The 21,394-nt window shown below is 43.3% G+C and overlaps 1 protein-coding gene across 3 annotated transcripts in view; it reads right to left on the bottom strand.

The window, feature by feature from the left end:
• The window catches only part of nipal4 (NIPA like domain containing 4), a 40,141-nt gene extending 22,566 nt beyond the window's left edge, over window positions 1–17,575 (bottom strand). For 2 of the 3 annotated variants that reach the window (XM_075486939.1, XM_075486941.1), the window contains exons 1-6: window positions 17,302–17,575; window positions 11,316–11,417; window positions 4,622–4,759; window positions 4,071–4,127; window positions 3,607–3,697; window positions 3,354–3,514 (exon numbers count right to left, since the gene is read on the bottom strand). In XM_075486939.1, coding sequence (XP_075343054.1) covers window positions 3,354–3,514; window positions 3,607–3,697; window positions 4,071–4,127; window positions 4,622–4,759; window positions 11,316–11,417; window positions 17,302–17,341 — 589 coding nt within the window. In that variant the 5' untranslated portion in view covers window positions 17,342–17,575. Of the gene's footprint in view, window positions 1–3,353; window positions 3,515–3,606; window positions 3,698–4,070; window positions 4,128–4,621; window positions 4,760–11,043; window positions 11,418–17,301 lie in introns of those variants that run through there. The other variant, XM_075486940.1, reaches the window with a different exon arrangement.
• Between the last annotated feature and the right edge of the window lie 3,819 nt (window positions 17,576–21,394).

The raw sequence follows: 21,394 nt of genomic DNA, 5'->3' as shown, positions 1-21,394 counted from the left end.
AGGAGCGCAGGGAGGAACAGGACAGGGTGGCAAAACTGCCAAAACTGGACAAATTCGGGTTTACCACCAAGAGCAGTGAGAAGAACAGAACAACACCTACACCTAGCGGCGACTGTGAAGAACCATGCAACAGGTGTGAGCTCAGGATCAAACATGTTGGATTTTACCTACAACAACAAAGAAAGGGTATTCATTGTAGAACGTATAATCCACCGAGATACATATAATCACACAGATCTGACATATGATCGCTGCTAGTAGATAAGCTAAGTGTTAGCTATTTGAACGTTAGCATGTTACAGTGTACCGATAGAACTACTGTATGAGGCTTCGGGAGGGAGGTTTACTAACGTTCTACGCCGAACTCTAGTTGGCAGTTGTCATCCGTTACACTAGCGCTTGTTAGCCTAGTCCTATAGTAAACTGCATGCTCATTCTAAATTTCGATTCGTATAATCTTTGTTGCAGCTCTCAACAGAAAGAACCAGAAACTAGCGATGAAGTCAGTGGCGCAGGTGACCTGTCTGCAGACGAAACTGTTAGTGGTAAACAAGCGTCAGGCAGTGACAGTGCAGAACAGGAGCTGGACAGGACAGGAGCGGGGGAAGAACGTTATCCTACAGACAGGGGACACTTTCAAGAACATGTCTTGGACGCTTCTGTTAAAAACTACATTTTAACAATGGGTTCATGTAAACCTAGCGGCCCTTTTCCTAAAAATAGACACAATCGTTCTTTTTCTGATGTGTTTTATCATACCCAAACAAAGGCAGGTGTCAAATTGCCACGGATGTGGCTTTGCTATTCACCAAAATTGGATTGTGCTTACTGTGAACCATGCTGGCTATTTGGAGATCGCCGTTCATCGCATTATAATAACGCATGGGTGAATGGAGTTAATGATTGGGGCCATTTGTCGCAAAAAATTGAATGTCACGAGTCCTCTCAGCCACATGTAGCAGCCTGTGTTGTGTTTGAGCAATGGAAGCTCCATGGTACCATTGACAAAGATTTGGAGAGGGATGTGCGTAATGCCGCACTTTTTTGGCGAGGAGTGCTGGAGCGCATAGTCAATGTTACACTTACTCTGGCGTCTTGTAACCTTGCATTCAGGGCTCATCGGGAGGTACTGGGACAGCCCAATAGTGGGAATTTTCTTTCTATAATTGAGCTGCTCGCGGGTTACGACCCTTTACTGAAAGAGCTCATAAGCCGACCACAGGGTTCCATTAAATACCTAAGTCCAGCAATCCAAAACGAGCTCATTCACATACTGTCCTTGAGAGTTCAGCACGCAATCACAGCTGATATTAATGAAGCTCCGTTTTTTTCCATCATAATGGATAGCACACAGGATATGTCCAAGCACGACCAACTCAGCCAAGTATACAGATATGTAACAATAGTTCGAAATGCGATGGACAAAGCTGTCGATGTAAAAATAATGGAGTCGTTTCTGGGATTTGTGGAGACCGTCGATACATCCGCAAGTGAGTTGGCAGTTAATGTGCTGGACAGCATCACGCGCAACGGTCTTGACTTATCAAAATGCCGTGGGCAGGGTTACGACGGAGCCGCAAATATGAGTGGCATTTACTCAGGGGTGCAGGCCAGAATACGGGAGAGTGAGCCGCTTGCGACATATGTTCACTGTGCAGCGCACAATTTGAATTTGGTTTTGAATGATGCAGTGAAAAACATCCCAGAGATTGACCGGTTTTATGACACCATAGAACACATCTACACATTCTTTGGAACCAGCATTAAAAGATGGAACATGCTCAGTGGCATAATAACAGCAGATGGCTCAGGTCACCCAGATGTGACTCTGAAGCGATTATGCCCCACTCGCTGGTCCTCCAGATTCGATTCCCTCAGTGCTATACGGTACAGGTATGTGGATGTAATGCGGGTGCTGACAAAAATAGCTCTGACAAGCGACAAAAGGGATGAGCGTAACGAAGCCGCTGGGCTTACGAAATTGATGGAAAAATTTAATTTCATTTTTTTGCTCGTCGTGCAGACAAAAGTGTTGGAGACTGTCAATGCTGTGTCAAAAACACTTCAAAAGACAGACACAGATTTGCAGACCGCAATTCAGTTACTAGAAAACTCGATACAAGTCATCTCTGAGTACCGGGGTGCATTTGACCAGGCCAAGACTACAGCGCAGACGCTCGCAAGTAAATGGGGGGTTCAGAGCGCATTTGAAAATGTTAGGGCAAGGAGAGTGAAGCGTCACTTTGACGAACTGTCTGAAGATGAGCGTTTTACCGACGCAGAGAGTTACTTCAGAGTGCATATATTTAATGGCGCTCTGGACATAATAAACGCCCAACTCTCACAAAGATTCAAAAGTATGCGGGAAACGTGTCGTTTGTTTGAAGCTTTGCGTCCTACCACCCTTCAGCTCGCAGGAGATGATGACCTGTTTGCAAAAGCGAAGCGTTTATCTGATTATTATGCCAGGGACATCGCACCAACGTTTCCAAGTCAACTCCTCTCATTTAGGTCGTGTTTCAAATCAGAGATTGCGCAAAAAACATCCATTTTACAACTGGCCAAAATGCTTGTGGTGGATTATGATACGGTAACATCCACATTCGGTGAAGTGTGCACTGCGCTCATGCTGTTTCTCACACTACCTGTGACTGTGGCAACAGCTGAGCGATCTTTTTCTAAACTAAAACTTATAAAGACATACCTAAGGAGCAGCATGGGACAGGAGAGACTCAGTGGGTTAGCTATACTATCCATTGAAAACAGGAGAGCCAGAGCATTAAATATTGGTGACATCGTTGATGATTTTGCACAACGCAAGGCTCGTAAAATGGCATTCTGATTAATGTACATTGATGGTCGTATGATTTTTTCTTTGTTTCTGCACAGTTGTATGAATATTTTTTTTCTTTGTTTCTGCACAGTTGTATGAATATTTTTTTTCTTTGTTTCTGCACAGTTGTAAAGCCCAAGTTCAGTTTCTGCGCAGTTCAGCAGAAGGCGAGGTTTCAGCGCTTTGAGCATATCCATGGCATGCGCTAATGTCAATGTATATATTTGATTACCGTATAGGCCTATTAATAACAATGATTTGTATAGTTTTCCCATATTATTGACTCAATATTGTGGAGTATGTTTTTATGTACAACAATATAAACTACTTCTGTAGGCTATCTTTGATCCTTGAGGATTAGGCACCCTTATGTTAAGTCCTCCCTTAAATGTCACTATGACCACTAGAGGGCCCGTATTCCACATGTCGCACCGGGGCCCGCGGCCAGCTTCTTACGCGACTGCCCATAACACTTGGGCTGCCTGACAGAACGCTGTTATCTTATTGGTTGTTGGCTCACCGGGCTCCAGCAGCTTGCTGGTCATATCCTGGAGTGATGTCACTTCCTGTTCCTGTGGGGCATGAATGACCAACAAAATGCTCCCCAGCACAGACAGCAGACAGCCGAGCTTCCCCACCACGTTCAACACCTCCCCCAACAGGTAGGAGGACAGAACTGCACTGAAACACACACACACGTGGCTTCGCTTTAACCTTTTATCACTGAAACACACACAAACAGTTGCTGTTATTCACTCTAAACTTTAAGGTACCTGATGAGGACGCTCAGAGCGCCCAGCGGAGTCACCAGTGTGGCCGGAGCGAACATGTAGGCGGCGAAGTTACAGACCTCTCCTGCTCCCACTGCAGAGACAGAGCGGTTACAGGCTGCCTTTTATCACTGATGGCATAATTAATCAGTTTATTTTACCCAAAAGTGTCCAAAAGTTAACAGAAAAGTTTCAAGACGTCAGCTTCATCAGACGAACTCCTTAAATAAAAAAACTTCTTCTTGTTCTTGTTCGTTTCTTATATGAAAATAAAACTGATGATGTTGAGAAAATTACTTCTGAGTTAAGTTTTAGTTGTGAATATCGGGTCAATATCACACAGAAGCAGTGAGTGAGAAACTAAGTGAACCCCTGATCCAGCAGCTGGTAGCCGCAGTGCAAAACCTTTTATGGTTTAAAAGTTCTTCTCTGCTGACTCTGAGTAGCAGAGCAAACTGGACTCTTACTGGTCAACAGGCCTCCCCACCACAGCCAGTCCTTCAGGTAGCCGTGGCCTCCGTCTCCTATAAAAATCAGAAAGAGACGCATCAGGAACATAAGGAAAAATGCTTCTATCACAGTTCAGACTCCATTTTACACCCCTGTTAGTTATTTTTAGATCATCCATCTACCAGGCGGTCATTCGGTTTAGTTATTTTAAATAAACACACCCTGTACATGAAGCTCTTTCTACTTTATAAGTTGGACATTTATGAAACTGAAGTGTTTCAGAACAATAAGCCCAGATGAAAGAGTCGGGTTTCTGCTCCTCTTCCTGCCAGAACCATGACGATGGAAACTGAATCCCACGTTTAGACAAGCTGAAGTTATTTTTACAGTATTTAAAGGTTATTGATAAAAAAAAGAAAATAAAGAAAATAAATCAGCTGTTTTTTCTGCCTGGAAACAAGCGACTGAGCCAAAGCTCAACTTCTTCCCTCTAATACATCTAAACAAGATGCAGTTTGGGTTTTTAGAAGAGTTCATCGATCTAAAGAGTTTCTCCGGCTCTGCTCACCTGCTCTGGTGTGCCCGGTGTTGGCCAATCGGAGGAGGGCCTTCTTCTTGAGAATGACGCTCCCACCAATCAGGAAGGCCGACAGGAGCGCCAGGGTCAAGCCCAGCCACATGTTGTAGACGCCATACGCCTGCACACCTGGAGACAAGCATCAGCCCTGAGAGAGTTGTCATGGTAACAACCAGAGGTGGGTAGTAACGAGTTACATTAACTTGAGTAAGTTTTTTTTTATGCCTTTAATGATAGGACAGTTGGAGAGAGACAGGAAGCAGGGGGCAGAAAGAGGGGGAAGACATCCAGCAAAGGGCCATCCGATGCGGGACTCGAACTGGGGCCAGCTGCAGCGAGGACTATAGCCTCTGTACATGGGGCGCCTGCTTAACCCACTACGCCACCGACCGAACTTGAGTAAGTTTTTGAAAAAAATTATACTTCTAGGAGTAGTTTTAAATCTCTATACTTTTTACTTTAACTTGAGTAGATGTGTGCAGCAGAAACTGTCCTCTTACTCCGCTACATTAGGCTACAATGAGCTGGTTACTTTTCTTCTTACCTCTTTGGTATTCTACGCCTCATTATTTTTATCCCCCCGCGTATGCCTCATTTTAATGTTTTATTCTGACAGAGAGAGAGACTTCCGCCAAAGGCTCTACCACCTGACTGTGTTTCACCAATCAAACGTAGCCGTGCAGTCTGGTCACGTGATCATACTCAATCTCAGCGGCGGGACGGGTTAGCTTTACAGTTTACAGTCGTAACAAACAAACAAAGAAACAGATGAAAAATGTCAGAATCAACGGTGGGAAATTAAGACACAGACGAGGCCTCATACTGAAAGCATGTTTACCTTACAAAGAGTGAGAAACAGCAGCTACATTATGTGTCTTCTGTGTCAACCAAAACAAACGCACATTTCAGCAGAAACTCAACATCTAACTTGAGGAAACATGTAGCGGTAAGTTTCCTAAACTCGTTTTTTTCCCCCATGGATAGGTGAATGTTTGTTTTTTAGGTTACATATGGGTTACATATGTTTTAAACATTTCCTAAGTCTCTTTTATTTTTTATTGAAGTTCTTGAATTTACCTGGATTATTTGAATTTAAGCTATTTTGCAATTAATTCATTAATTTTAGTTTATTTTATCAATTGGATGAACTCTAATTTGCCTAAAGATGATTATTTAGTATTTTTGTCTGTCTGATTGAATGCTTGTGTTAACAAATAAATCAGACGTTACTCAACAGTTACTCAGTACTTGAGTAGTTTTTTCACCAAGCACTTTTTTACTCTTACTCTTACTCAAGTAAATATTTGGATGACTACTTTTTACTTTTACTTGAGTCATATTATTCTGAAGTAACAGTACTTTTACTTGAGTACAATTTTTGGCTACTCGACCCACCTCTGGTAACAACACCAGTCAGACTGCGTTAACTCAAGTCGTTTCTGTGGATGTTGAATAACTCCACGAGTTCACAGCCCTGTACAAACATGCTGGAATAAAATCTGTCCAAACAGTTTGATTTCACTGCCATTAAACGGGGAACTATGTATTTAAATGTCACCTATTCGGGCTTGTTTGGACTCATTGTGCTGATGGAGGAAGTTAGAACACAGTATCCATCTGCAGATCTTTGTATTCACATTGTGTGCTAATGTAATGAGGAACCAGAAGCTGCTTTTTTATTTCTCTGAATCAAAGCAGCAGCAGAGACACGACAGGACATCACTCATGTTGCCATTCTGAGGTTTTTCACCTTGAGTGCTTTTATAAGGACACCTAAACACGTCTGACTGTGTTTTCCAATAAAATGCATTAAGTTAGAGGTTGTTAACTTCCTGTGGTGGAAAAGTCTGTCTGTTTCATCCTTGAGCAGCCAAAGGAGATGGTAAACATCGACAACGAGATGCAGAACAACTAAAAAGACAACAAATAGGACGATACAGAGACGGGGAAATGACAACGAGAAACAAAACAACCACAAATAATCACAAATAACCAAATGCACATAAAACCTATTCAAAGACAAAATGATCCCCCAAAGTACGACTGAAACTCTTAAAATGACCCCCGACACACTGAACCACACCCGACTCCAGCTGCTGGAAGCTGAGTTACAGGAACTCAACATGTTTCTGGTTCTTCTGTTGCTAAGTTACAGGAACTCAACATGTTTCTGGTTCTTCTGTTGCTAAGTTACAGGAACTCAACATGTTTCTGGTTCTTCTGTTGCTAAGTTACAGGAACTCTACATGTTTCTGGTTCTTCTGTTGCTAAGTTACAGGAACTCAGCATGTTTCTGGTTCTTCTGTCGCTGAGTTACAGGAACTCAGCATGTTTCTGGTTCTTCTGTTGCTAAGTTACAGGAACTCAGCATGTTTCTGGTTCTTCTGTTGCTAAGTTACAGGAACTCAGCATGTTTCTGGATCTTCTGTTGCTAAGTTACAGGAACTCAGCATGTTTCTGGTTCTTCTGTTGCTAAGTTACAGGAACTCAGCATGTTTCTGGTTCTTCTGTTGCTAAGTTACAGGAACTCAGCATGTTTCTGGATCTTCTGTTGCTAAGTTACAGGAACTCAGCATGTTTCTGGTTCTTCTGTTGCTAAGTTACAGGAACTCAGCATGTTTCTGGTTCTTCTGTTGCTAAGTTACAGGAACTCAGCATGTTTCTGGTTCTTCTGTTGCTAAGTTACAGGATCTCAGCATGTTTCTGGTTCTTCTGTTGCTAAGTTACAGGAACTCAGCATGTTTCTGGTTCTTCTGTTGCTAAGTTACAGGAACTCAGCATGTTTCTGGTTCTTCTGTTGCTAAGTTACAGGAACTCAGCATGTTTCTGGTTCTTCTGTTGCTAAGTTACAGGAACTCAGCATGTTTCTGGTTCTTCTGTTGCTAAGTTACAGGAACTCAGCATGTTTCTGGTTCTTCTGTTGCTAAGTTACAGGATCTCAGCATGTTTCTGGTTCTTCTGTTGCTAAGTTACAGGAACTCAGCATGTTTCTGGTTCTTCTGTTGCTAAGTTACAGGAACTCAGCATGTTTCTGGATCTTCTGTTGCTAAGTTACAGGAACTCAGCATGTTTCTGGTTCTTCTGTTGCTAAGTTACAGGAACTCAGCATGTTTCTGGTTCTTCTGTTGCTAAGTTACAGGAACTCAGCATGTTTCTGGTTCTTCTGTTGCTAAGTTACAAAAACTCAACAAGTTCCTGGTTCTTCTGTTGCTAAGTTACATGAACTCAGCATGTTTCTGGTTCTTCTGTTGCTAAGTTACAGGAACTCAACATGTTTCTGGTTCTTCTGTTGCTAAGTTACAGGAATTCAGCATGTTTCTGGTTCTTCTGTTGCTAAGTTACAGGAACTCAGCATGTTTCTGATTCTTCTGTTGCTAAGTTACAGGAACTCAGCATGTTTCTGGTTCTTCTGTTGCTAAGTTACAAAAACTCAACAAGTTCCTGGTTCTTCTTTTGCTAAGTTACATGAACTCAGCATGTTTCTGGTTCTTCTGTTGCTAAGTTACAGGAACTCAGCATGTTTCTGGTTCTTCTGTTGCTAAGTTACAGGCTGTTAACTCCTGTGGAGGAAATGTGATATGAGTCCGTGGCTCATGCAACCAAGGCTACGTTCAGACTGCAGGCCTTGATGCTCAATTCCGATTTTTTTGTGAAATCGGATTTTTTTGTGAGGTCGTTCACATTGCACTTAAATGCAACCTGTATGTGGCCTGCTGTGTGAACGGCTTACCGCCCCAAACTATCCCGCATGCGCAGAAGAGCGTACGATGACGTCATACGTCATGAGCGTGCCCAGTGTTTGCGGAAGTAAACATGGATGGTAAGAGTAGGAATGCATATTGAGAATGAGGAGTCACGTGAGCCGGTCGGCCATGTTGGCAGGAGACGCTATTGGTTGCCAGGGGTAACGCCATCAGAACTTAACGGAGGCGCGCCAATATATTCCAGATATCTTTAAATTTCCCACATTTATCATTTCGGCAGGACAGAGACGAATACAATAAAAAAAAAGGAAAGAAAGCAAAGCAATGCAGAAAGATAAGGCGAAAGAAAAGGGAGCTTACAGGGACAAGCTTATTACAAGCGCAAAGCAGCGGTATTTGGAGAAGCTCTCGAGCATCCAAAATATTGATCCTTACGAGCTCCCTGCAGCAGAATGGCACAGAGACCTGGACCAGTTACCTCCGTGCACATATATGGACATAGTAAATTATCTTGTCTTTGGTGTAAGTTACTACACTATGCAGGAGTTTAAAAGTCACAAATCTTTAGAATCTTACGAGACTTTCTGCTGTGGCTGGGTGCAGGACTTGGCCATCTACAAGCGATTTTAAAGTTGTTGTCCAGCCGGAGCCGGCACATTAATCACGGCATAATTTTAAAGAGGATATTAAAAAGAAAAAGAGCTAGGCTTTTGCCCCTGGCCTTTTGTGGGGCAGTGGGATCGTCTATCCAAAGACACGTTTGGGTGCGTCGTCGTAGCCAGGAGTGGTGGGACTGTGATGTGAGCGGCTTTTCAGACGCGTAGGTCGGATAAATGCGCCCTGGCCGTTCAGACTGCAGTCGCAAGGCAAAAGATCAGATACGTATCGGAATTAGGACCACATAGCCAAGTGGCCTGGATCGGATTTGAAAAAATCCGATCTGTGCTGTTCAGACTGTCATGAAAAGACCAGATACAGGTCGCATAGGGCCAAAAAAAATCGGATTTGGGTCACTTCAGTGTGCTGTCTGAACGTAGTCCAAGTGATACTGAGCTGTTAAAGTTGGTCACAGCAAAGTTTGCTGACTGAACCAATCAGAGCATCTCTCACACCCAGGTGGTCCCTGGGGGTGGTGGAGGATCGATGGCCTCCTGGATGAGGCTGCCAACCCTCCGTCTCTCTCTGGGAGAGTTTCCCCCGTCTGCCTGCGACCTGCTGGTGCTTCTGGCAGTTAAACCTGGAGGCGTCTGGCGCCTCTATTCCCTGGACGACCACACTCTGAGAGCTCTGAGGGCTCTGAAGGTTGCACATGGAGGCAGCCTTCAGAGTCCACAGCTCTTGGTGTTCTGATTAAAGTTTTAAAAATGATTTTACTTAACCCAGCAGAGCCACCAGCGGTTATTCATATAGTATATTTATGGATGCATACAACTCTGGGAATATTAAAGGACTTATAAGCAAGTTGTACCACGGCATCACCTCATTAAATAAGGACAATACAGACTATGTGAAACAGCGTTGGGAAAAAAAGTTGAACATGGTGATAACAGAGGACATGTGGCTGAAAGCCTGGGAAACACAGTGATTCTCCACCAGAGAGACTTCTGTTGGAAAAGCTTAATTTGTTTCTTTATAACTCCCAAACAGAAGTCCAAACAAACTAGCCTGCTGGAGAGAATGTGGAGAGGTCTTCGCTGATCAGGCCCAAATGGCAAATATCATTTCAAAGGTTCTATGTTTCAATATCAATGTATTATTCCTAACTCTCCATCTTGGAAATATTCCAGATTAATTGAGTAAAGCTGATAATTATCTTCTTAGGGATCTTGGCAGCAAGTAAAAAGGCCATCACAAAATGTTGGCTCCAGAAAAATGCCCCCACTACAGACACTTTTGTTGATATTGTAAAACAACTGCATATCCTGGAGCAAATGACCGACTCAATCCGACTTCAAAAAGATCTGGGTGAAAAACGCTGGCAGAAATGACCGACGAGTGATATTGTTTTAACGTGTTGTGTATGATATTCTGACTTTCAAAAATACTGACCACCCCCGGACCTCAAACAATTGTTCAATGTTTTGTACTATAAAGAGAGTTTAAAAAAAAAAAAAAAAAAAGATTTAACTTGAATGATCAGGAGACAGTCGAGGAGCAAATTCAGTTTGTGATGCACCCGATTAAAACAACGGTATGAAACCGTTTTTAAAGACTTTGACATGAGGACATTAAACACATTAAACACGTTAAACACAATAAACACGTTAAACACATTAAGCACGTTAAACACAATAAACACAATAAACACAATAAACACGTTAAACACGTTAGACAGGTTAAACACGTTAAACACGTTAAACACGTTAAACACGTTAAAAACGTTAAACACAATAAACACGTTAAACACAATGTTCCTTCTGTATCGTGCTGCAGGAAGCAGGAATCTGTGCATCACGTAGAAAAGAGGAAATGTGTTGGAGGCAGATCATGTGAACACCTGAACAGGCGACACCAGCGACTCGAGGTCGATGTTCCCGTGATGAAAATAAAAACATCAAGTTTCCAACATGGCAAAGTGACCGTGAGAAACAGAGTCGTGTTTACCCAGAAGCATCGAGACGCTACAGAGGTGTGTGCGTACTTGTTTCCAGGCTGTTGTTCAGGTGTGTGCGTACCTGTTTCCAGGCTGTTGTTCAGGTGTGTGCGTACCTGTTTCCAGGCTGCTGTTCAGGTGTGTGCGTACCTGTTTCCAGGCTGCTGTTCAGGTGTGTGCGTACCTGTTTCCAGGCTGTTGTTCAGGTGTGTGCGTACCTGTTTCCAGGCTGTTGTTCAGGTGTGTGCGTACCTGTTTCCAGGCTGTTGTTCAGGTGTGTGCGTACCTGTTTCCAGGCTGCTGTTCAGGTGTGTGCGTACCTGTTTCCAGGCTGTTGTTCAGGTGTGTGCGTACCTGTTTCCAGGCTGTTGTTCAGGTGTGTGCGTACCTGTTTCCAGGCTGCTGTTCAGGTGTGCGGGCGTCAGGGTTTGGTCTGTGGTGACCCAACACACGGCGGACTGAGAGCCACACCACAGCCTCAGCACAGACCCTGCAGACACAAACATCTGGTTTTCACTCACGTTCAGGGCAACACAGCCACAGAAACACAATCTTAAACGTATAACTTAGTTTTCTTTGATATGGAACTGTGTGTGGGGTGGAAAATGCTTGTTTCATGTCCTTAGACCTAAATATTCATAAGCAAATACTCTGAGATCTGAACACATCACAGCAGCTTTAAAATCTTTACTCTGGCTTCCAGTCAGTCACAGAATAGATTTTAAAAGCCTGCTGATGGTTTACAATCTGTTATATGTTCAGAGAATATAAAGCCAGCAGAGCTCTTAGATCCAAGGACTCAGGTCAGCTGGTCCAGTCCAGAGTCCAGACTAAACATGGAGAAGCAGCATTTAGCTGTTATGCTGCAAACAAGTGGAACAAACTGCCAGTGGAGATTAAATTTTCACCAAATGGAGACATTTTTAAATCCAGGTTAAAAACATTTCTTTTCTCATGTGTCTATGCATGAAATCTGCACGATATCTTTGAACTTATCTGGACTGTTGCTTGTGTTTAAATTCATTTAAATTATTTTATTTGTTTCTCTTTATATTCTTTTATGTATTTTTAATGCTTCTTCCACTCCCTGCTGCAATGCTTTTATTTTATGTGAAGCACTTTGAACTGTTTTGTACATTAAATGTGCTACTAATAAATTTGATTTGAAGGAGGGAGGAAAACGAGCATCGACTCTCTTCTTTCACACCGAGGATAAACAGATCCTGATGATCCGAGTGTCTAAAGCTGCCTAAAAAGGTTTAAAATGGACACTTGAGTCGGGATAAAGCAGGTTTCTTAACATCCACTCAATGTGGATAATAATGAAGAAATAATAAGAAATAAAATAAGTGCCGAACAGCCGAGCATCAACAATCTGAGGTTTGACATTTCCACCAGACTTTCTGCTCTCTCTGACCTCCGGATCAATATTTGGTTTGTGAACCTGTTTCAGGGTTGAGCAACAGCTCAGAACTGCTGGTGTAACCTGAGCAGAGGAGGCCAGGGAAGCCTGTGGAGCAGCTGATATTTACTCTGTAAACAGTGAGTCTGAGCGGGCTGAAAAGCTCTCCGGCTGCAGGGCCGAGGCTCAAAGGCTGAAAGGCGTGGGGAGCCGTTCAAACACCTGAAAAACCTCAAAGACTGCGAAGCCGAGGTCAAACATCCTGTCAGGATCACAAGATTAAAGGAGCACATTAGCCACATTCCCACTGTAGGAACCTTCTGCAGTTCCTATAACCTTTTCAGGAACAGGGCCGTTTTTCCCCACATTCATACAGGAACTCGGGACCACGGCCCTCAGTTCCTGGAACCATTTCAGCTCCTTCTCCTCAGCTGGGTCTGTTCTGGGTTCTATAGGAACACATCTGACGGAGGTGGTTGGTAGCTCCGCCCCTTGTCATGTTGTCAGGCTGAAATGTTTCCTCATACGACACGGACACAACCGGCGCGTGTTTAATAAGTTAAACTGACACGTGGTCTCCTTTGTCTGCGGGGCTCCATCCTTCGTCTCCTGACTCTCTCTGTGAGCTCTTTCAGCCTCCATGTTAGACGCCCGATGTGATCGTCCATGATTAATATCACCATCATGCAGACCATGGCTGTGTTTGAAACCGCATACTACATACTACATACTACATACTGCATACTCATTCGATCAGACAGTATGCAGAGCGTTTACCCACAATGCATTTCGCTCCTGCCCGAGCCGAAATCAGCCGGCCTGAAGCTGATTTCTCTTAAGCTCTAAACTCTGTAAACTTTAGCAACATTTGAAACATTTTCAGGCAAGAAAGTAGTCGTTTAGATCCCCAACATGTTGAAAATCTGACAAAATACCGGCTATTTACAATTTTGTTCCCACGAATTCGGCGCTACAAAAGCTAGCCGTAGTGAGCGACGCACTTCCGGTTATTTTCACAAAATAAAATACCCGTTGCCTTTTATCATAGGGAAAGCCATTAAGATACAATCGATGCTTTTGTTTTGAAAACAGGAAGTGAACCTACCCTCGTTGTAGCTAGCTTGAAACTGCCGTTTTGACAGGAAATGACGATCGGCGACGTCACGTCACGTTGCATCTTGGGTAGTTTGAGTATGAGTAGTAACCTCATGATGCATACCCAACATTTCGGCGAATCTAGTATGCATCCGGGAACTCGCTTACTCAAACTCGCTTACTAACTCAAAAAGTTAGTATGAGTAGTGGAAGAAGTGTCACACCCACATGACTTTCCTCATGTTTTTAGTTTTATGTTTTATGTCTTGGTTTTCGAGTTCATGTTTAGTTAGGTTTTGCCATTGTTTTTCACTTACTCAGTTCGTTATCTTCACTCACTTCATCTGTGTTTTCCCCATCAGTTGCACTCATTCACTAATCACTCCCAGGTCCCTATTTAGTTTCCAGTCTCCCCTGTCATTTTGTGATTTCCTTACCATAACTACCTACCACGACTCCTGATTTTGACCCCCTCATGCCACGCCGTGACCCCATGTATCAAGTTAAGTATTTATCCATGCCCTGTCTAGTCTTTTGTTTTGTTTTTCCATAGTCTTGTTTTTGTGTTAACCACGTATTGTTTTTGCTAAAATAAATCTCAGTTTTTGCTTAACATCGTTTGGAGTACGCATCCGTGTCCTACCAACCCTCCACCCACCCTGACAAGTAGTAGGAGTAGTATGCGGTTTCGAACACAGTGCATGAACACGGTGGCCTCTCCGCTCTCCATGTTAGCTTCTTGGTGGTGTTTTTTCTTCTCTCCTTACTTTTACCAGGTTTTGTTCGGTTTTGTTTTGTTGGTGAATGTGGCGCTAAAGTAACACGTCGCTGTTGCAGACGGCTGCGTCGCATCAGTCCCCATCAAGGTCCCGACTCATGTGCGAATGCAGAATGAAACAGTTCCCCTGGAGAAGGGCAGTGTTAAAATTGGCTTTGTTAAATGCTGTACTTTTCCACGATGACCTAAAGTGATTCAGGAATAGGGAGACAAAACAATTAGCCTGGGAAAGCAAGGGCAGATTCACACACACACATTGTTTGGCTGATCCAGAGAATATGACGAAGCACGTTGAACCTACTCAAGTCCAATCATACTCGGTCGAGTGTGAGTCCAACCTATGAGGCTATAAATACAAAAGATACCCGGAAATCGAGGCTCAGTCTGACGGATTTCCTGCGGGAGCTCTGTTCCACAGAGCCCAGCGCTGATATGCTTGACGTGTGACTACCAATAAACACTTTATTTAACTTGAGATTCCTCCGGCTTGTTCTTGAGCTTCCAATGAAAGAATCGAGCTAACAGGCAGTTATTAGAACGAAATTCAAGGAGGACCGTTCTTAGAACTGCTCTGTCCGAATGCGGCTACAGTTAAGAAACTTAACTCAGCATTTCCTAAACATTAACTGGTACTTATTCACATTAAGAGCTTTGAGTCTGATCATTACATTAGTGAACACAGAGGGGATTAAAAACAGCTGTTAGATTCATGCTGAGCTGTGCAAACATCACTCTCTGGATTGTGTTTGGTGACCTTTCATCCTGCTTCTCCATGAGGGATCAGTTACCTGCGCTCATGAAAAGTAGACCAACAGGTTTCACCACCAATCATGCAACTCTAAACCTTCTCCGGTTCCCTTACAGTCACCAACAGTTTAACCCGTAAACATCATTTAGCAGAAAGAGAAGGTTTTCTGCAGCTGGGAGAAGGAACCAGAGGATTTACTGATGGTGATGTCACTCATGATGTCATAAGAAAGGACTCCTGATGGAGCTGAACATGTCAGTTTACACAGGCATGCAAACTGGTCAGGGGTGAAAAAGGTGAGAAGGGTACACGGACACACGGCACGCGCGGAAAAGCGGAAACATGAGACGCATTAAGTTGTAAATTATACAAAATATATATTATAAAATATACAGTATGTCCCATTTGCATTAAGTAGAGAACAGCTGTGCAGCATAAAAGATGAATTTATAGGTACAGTAGGCCTATCAATTGCATTTACTGTACTATTATGTGTTTGATATATAACATCACAGGTCTTCAAAAGCATTTAACTGTAGTATCATACATTTAATTACATTAAATTTAACGAAAAATTTAGTCCCATGGTCCTTAAAGGGATACTACAAGTATGTAGGATTAAACGTTTAATTAATTACTGCCCCAAGACAGCCTATGCTTAGTAATAGCCTGAACGATGACTCTCCCGACCACTTTCGCGGTCCGCTGTCATTAAACCACGAAAGTGAACGTTTGGCATGCCGAGCCAAACGAGCTCCACGGGAAAAACTTATATCAGCAATTCACTTGACGTACCGCCAGAGACAAATTTGTATCGACAGCTGGCACTCTAACAGAAAAACATTCTCGCGGCAAGCTTAGTTAAACGGCATTTTTTCATGACAGTGTAAGTTTTGAGACATGCATGCCACGAGCACTACGTAATCCTACATTGTGCCCCCTTTTAACTTCGATTGATGGTGCATCATACTGGATGAACACGAGTGCACCTGTAGGCTGTCATCATCAACGGGGGTATCAACGGGGGTGTGGGCGAACAGCGAGGGGATGGGGGTCGCACTCTCAAATACGACCTGTGGCAGAGCTCTCCGGACTCTGCATTGATAAACTCACGACGAATGAAACGACCTCCTCAAATGGGCAAAATGTTCCCTTTCCGTGATTATCGGAGGGTATTATGAAGGGGCATACCTCGTTAAAAAGCCAAGTCCGGCGACAATTAAGGTCTCCATTGACGTTGGCTAAAAGTATTAGCAAAGCCCTGAACTTGTGTGGAAGGCGCTAGTTAGCCACTCTACAGTTACCTCGAGTAGCACTAACACAAACAGCGTTCTGTGAGGCGGTGAAATATCGAGGAATTGTAGACTATTTCAAGTCTGTTATCAAGACATTTAGCTGACACTTGTATCAAAGACACTATTAAAAGCACATTAATTGATCTAACGACACAATTCGTTATGAAGACTATTTCAGGACATCAGTCAAATTGTAGCAGGGGGGTGGTCCGGGGGGGGGGGGGGGGGTGTGAATAGGGGTTCGCCCTCCTCACTTCTGATTGGTGATAGTGGTTCTCTCACACGCCACTCTTGTCAGTCATTTGTTGTCACATAGGTCTAGTGTAGTTTTGAGGTTCACAGTTCCACTCGCTAGTTGACATGCTCACCCCCCCCCCCATTTTTTTTTCTCCTCGGATCTACGCGATTCAGAAGAATGACCCATTTTGATTTCAAAACGGCGAATTTCGCCGAAAGGTGGCAAGTTTGCATGCCTGTTTACAGTTTACTGATCTGAAGGATTAAATCTTTAACACATTCAGCTTGTTAGAGTCTCACTTTGACTAAAGCTGTCAGATAACAAAGAGAAAAAAGATTATTCTCAGATTATCACGAGTCTTTTTAAATCTCACCCTTTGGAAGCCTCAACATTTTATTCATATTAAGATTTAATGCTTCATAGTGTTGAGCCACCAGCTGCCAGCTGTGCATCACATCTGTGCTTCAGGAGGATTTCTGCTTGTTTACTGGCAGAGGTTCAGTGTTGGTTCCCCGCAGACACTTTATCTACAGAGGGCCTTTTACTGGGGAAGTTACAGCAATTAAAGGTTAAAAACCTCCTTTTATTTCCTCTGTGGGTGTTGACAGAGTCATTTAACTGAGTTAAAAAGATGAACCAAACCACAACTTCCCGTTGATTCAGAGCCACAGACACACACCTGCCACCTGGAAATAACCACAATAACCACCAAGCTTCTGTTTGAGCCCGTTTCCTTAATAACATGTGGAATAAAACAAAAAATTACAGTAAATCCAGCTGACATGTGTGTGAACCCTGGGATAAAGACAGGTCCTCACCGTTTGTGCACGTCTCGTTGTACAGGTGAACATCTCTCATGTTGCTTTGCTGAGGGAGCAGATCCACAGAGACTCAACAGAGACTCAGCAGCGACCGGGAAGTCCGTCCTTCTCCTTCTGCCCCCAAAAACCTATCAATCAATAACTAAAAATCCGCTTATCAGACGTCCGAGCAGCGAGTTGGACTTCAGGTCGCAGCTCGGCTCCAGGAAGGTTCACTCTGCGGGCGTTTGGCTGCTCTGAAGCGGCTGCAGACCGACTGGGCTCCCGGTTCAGCGGCGGAGCAGGTAAACACCTGGCCCCGCCCCCAGGGCGCCCCCTGCCGGGCAGAGCCGGTGGCACCAGGGCCGGAGCGAGCTCCACAGCGGCCCCGGGGTAACAGCGAGCTGCAAGCCCCCTCTGTGATCTGTTGCTTCATGAGCTTATTAAAACAAAAGCTCCACTGCTGAAGTCAAATATTTATATCAGATGAACATTAAACATGTTTAAGAAAACAAATATTTACTGTAGATTTTAGACGAATGTGTCACATCCACGATGTGGTAAAAAGTACACCTCCTGCAGCCTCCTCTTTACTCCTGGAGCATTCTTGGGATTAACCCTCTAACCGCCAAAGTCGCAGAATTGCGACATGACGTCACTATAAACAAAACAGTCTGTAGATAAACTAAACGGGCTTTAAGGTGTTCAGTCCTCCTACCACTAGTTGGCAAACATGTTACCCTTTCAAACAAGACCAAGTTCACGTCATTTTGTAGTTCACAGTGTTTTTATAAGGCAGTGCAAAAAAGCCGCGCAAGCTCAGACACGGAAGCAGTTATTCAGAGCTTTTCTGTAGAGACGTGCAAGTCGAATTTTTATTGTCAGCGAACTATTAGTGAGTTTTTAACACCATGGCTTGTAAGAAGTTGAACCGTGCGGAAGTATTGAGCATGCTATTTGCCGATTCCGACTCCGAAGGAGAGTTTTTACCTCGTGAGGAGGAGGATCGGACGAGCACTCATGCTTCCCACCGTGAAACTTCCGAAGGCAATGGTGCCGGCATGCAAAGCGAGGCTGTTCTCCAAGCACACACACACACTCCAACTCATTCGGTGCCGTTATCCATCCTCAATGGAGTGGGTGGTAGTGGGGAACGCGGTCGCAGTGTCCGTAGAGGTGTTGGTCGAGGAATCAGGGGTGGGAGAAGTGGGTTTGGTATTTTTAGCATGCGCTCTCTCCATCCAGCCCCCGGTGCCGCGGCGCGCCTATCCGCCAGCGCAATGATCCTGACATTTTACCACTTGTTTTATTATTGTATTCCTCATTCCTGATCATTATGACTAAGGTTGAACAGGTTAAAAATAAAAATCAATTCAATGTCTTCCACTTCTTGCATGTGTTTTCCTACCCTATGGTAGCCTAATGATGACAGTATTTGACCACTTTCTCCTGTTTTATTGTTGGTTTCCTCCTTATGAATGATGGTAAAAGACAGAAAAATGAAAATAATAACCATTTCCTGAAAAAATATGGGCAAATTTTCGCATGCGTTTTCCTACTATATGGTAATGATGTTATAGTAATATTTTACTACATTATTCTGTTTTATTGTTGCTTTCCTGTTCCCTGATCATTATAGATGATGATAAATAGACAAAAAGAGAAAAAAAAAGTTTTAAAAAAACAAGTTCATGATCACTCAATTCCAATATTTCCTGAACATAATGAGATTCAAAATGGCTGCCACCTGATGACGTCATAATGTGCAAATTAGATCAATGATTTCATACCCCATATAAACTATGGATCATGGGCAACATTTTTCTAATGTTCAGTAGGCATCTATCTTTAACCCCCTTTCAGCCACCAGCTTTTGAAATATTAATGTCAAAATCCAGTATTTTCAAAAAACAATCTTGGCGCCTAAAGGGTTAAGAGGTCCAGATGTTGCAGATTTCTGGGTCACAGACACAAGGATGAGAGGAAAATTAGAAATAAGGATAGGGACGTTGCTGGGCATACAGCTGTGCAGGGGCCCAGGCCCCCAGAACCCCACCACCAACACTGCCTTACTGTATACAGAAAATGAGCCTGTACTGGATGTATAAGAACATTTATTCAAATTTGCACAAACCTCAACAGGTTTAACAGAGCTATAGGCTATCTAAACAAATAAAAACACTTTTGAGTTGAGCCCTTTAGCTTTTCAGTTCCCTCCAATTCTCTGTTACAGCAACATGAACTAGGAAAACAACTAAAAACACGATTTACTCTCTGCATGCATTCCAGCTTGTATAACCTTTTCAGTCTTTAAAAATATCAAAAGGAAGTTTTCCTGTTTCAATTTCCTGATGCCTAAGATAGTTTAGTAAATGGGCTATATTAGGCAGAATAGGATATTGTTCCACGCGTTTTTCATATGGCATGGAAGCAGACACTGTTTAAGCCGAAATGCAAACGTTGTAAACCTCTGTAAGTATTTCCTTATGTCCATGACCACCAGAGGTGGGTAGTAACGAGTTACATTTACTTGAGTAAGTTTTTAAAAAAATGATACTTCAAGGAGTAGTTTTAAATCTGTATACTTTTTACTTTTACTTGAGTAGATGTGTGCAGCAGAAACTGTCCTCGTACTCCGCTACATTAGGCTACAATGAGCTGGTTACTTTTCTTCTTACCTTTTTGGTATTCTACGCCTCATTATTTTAATCCCCCTGTGTACGCCTCATTTTAATGTTTTATTCTGACAGAGAGAGAGACTTCCGCCAAAGGCTCTACCACCTGACTGTGTTTCACCAATCAAACGTAGCCGTGCAGTCTGGTCACGTGACCATACTCAATCTCAGCGGCGGGACGGGTTAGCTTTACAGTTTACAGTCGTAACAAACAAACAAAGAAACAGATGAAAAATGTCAGAACCAACGGTGGGAAATGAAGACACAGACGAGGCCTCATACTGAAAGCATGTTTACCTTACAAAGAGTGAGAAACAGCAGCTACATTATGTGTCTTCTGTGTCAACCAAAACAAACGACATTTCAGCAGAAACTCAACATCTAACTTGAGGAAACATGTAGCGGTAAGTTTCCTAAATTCGTTTTTGTCCCCCATGTAGGGGCGTAACTCCCATTAGGCAAACCTAGGCATTTGCCTAGGGCCCCAACCAAATCTGTCTTTCATAGGGGCCCCCAAATCTGACCGTCCCAGCCAAAGTAAATACACAAAAAAACTAATGTTAATTTGTTACTTATGTAAAGTAAAAAAACACATTTCTATTAAAAAAAACAAACAGAAATATCAGTATAACACCGAACTAATGCCTAAATAATAATTGTCCAAGCACACATGCCCCCATCCATTGTGCATTGGACTAGTCCAGAATATGATGACGTAGCAATGTGCGACATAACGTGACTTCAAATCAAAGCAGAGGGAACTGTATGCGACTCGGTGAAAAATGAAGCGGAGTTATGATAGTGGTTATGCTAAAAGAAAGAAACGGACAGAGAACAAAAGAATTGCAGATGCACTGCCGAAATTAACATAATTTTTTACACCTGCTGCTGCAGCCACAGCATCAGCTGTAGCTGCTCCTGAACTTGCGACATGCTCAGGCTCCGCTGTTGAGGAAAATGTTGAAGTGGAGGAGGAAGGAGAAGTGGGTGCCGAAGGAGAAGAGGTGGCTATGGAAGCTGAAGCAGAGGTGACTCTGGATGATGCAGATGAAGACGAAGATGATTTGGGGGTGAGTGCTAGCCCATTTACCAGCAGCAGCAGTGGAGACAGTTTAATAATAGGCGACGACCCTGCACATTGGCCAGAAAAGTTGATAGACTCCGTGCGCTGTTCAATTGTACAGAAAGGACCAGTGCAATTACGAGGAGAATTCCCCCAGAACAAACGCACACAACGCTTTACAAGCACACACAACTATTTGAATATGAAGAATGGCGAAAAAATCCAGAGGTCCTGGCTTGTGTACAGCAAGATGAAAGACCGCGCCGTTTGTTTCTGTTGTCGGCTGTTTGGCGATTGCAACAAGCAGCGGTTCAGCTCCGATGGCAAAAACGACTGGAAAAATTTATCAGCCTTCCTAAAAGAGCACGAGAAG

The sequence above is a fragment of the Odontesthes bonariensis genome, chromosome 16 (assembly GCF_027942865.1).
Source record: "Odontesthes bonariensis isolate fOdoBon6 chromosome 16, fOdoBon6.hap1, whole genome shotgun sequence".
In the NCBI taxonomy this organism is placed as follows: Eukaryota; Metazoa; Chordata; class Actinopteri; order Atheriniformes; family Atherinopsidae; genus Odontesthes; species Odontesthes bonariensis.
This window is presented reverse-complemented; position numbering and strand designations above follow the sequence as displayed.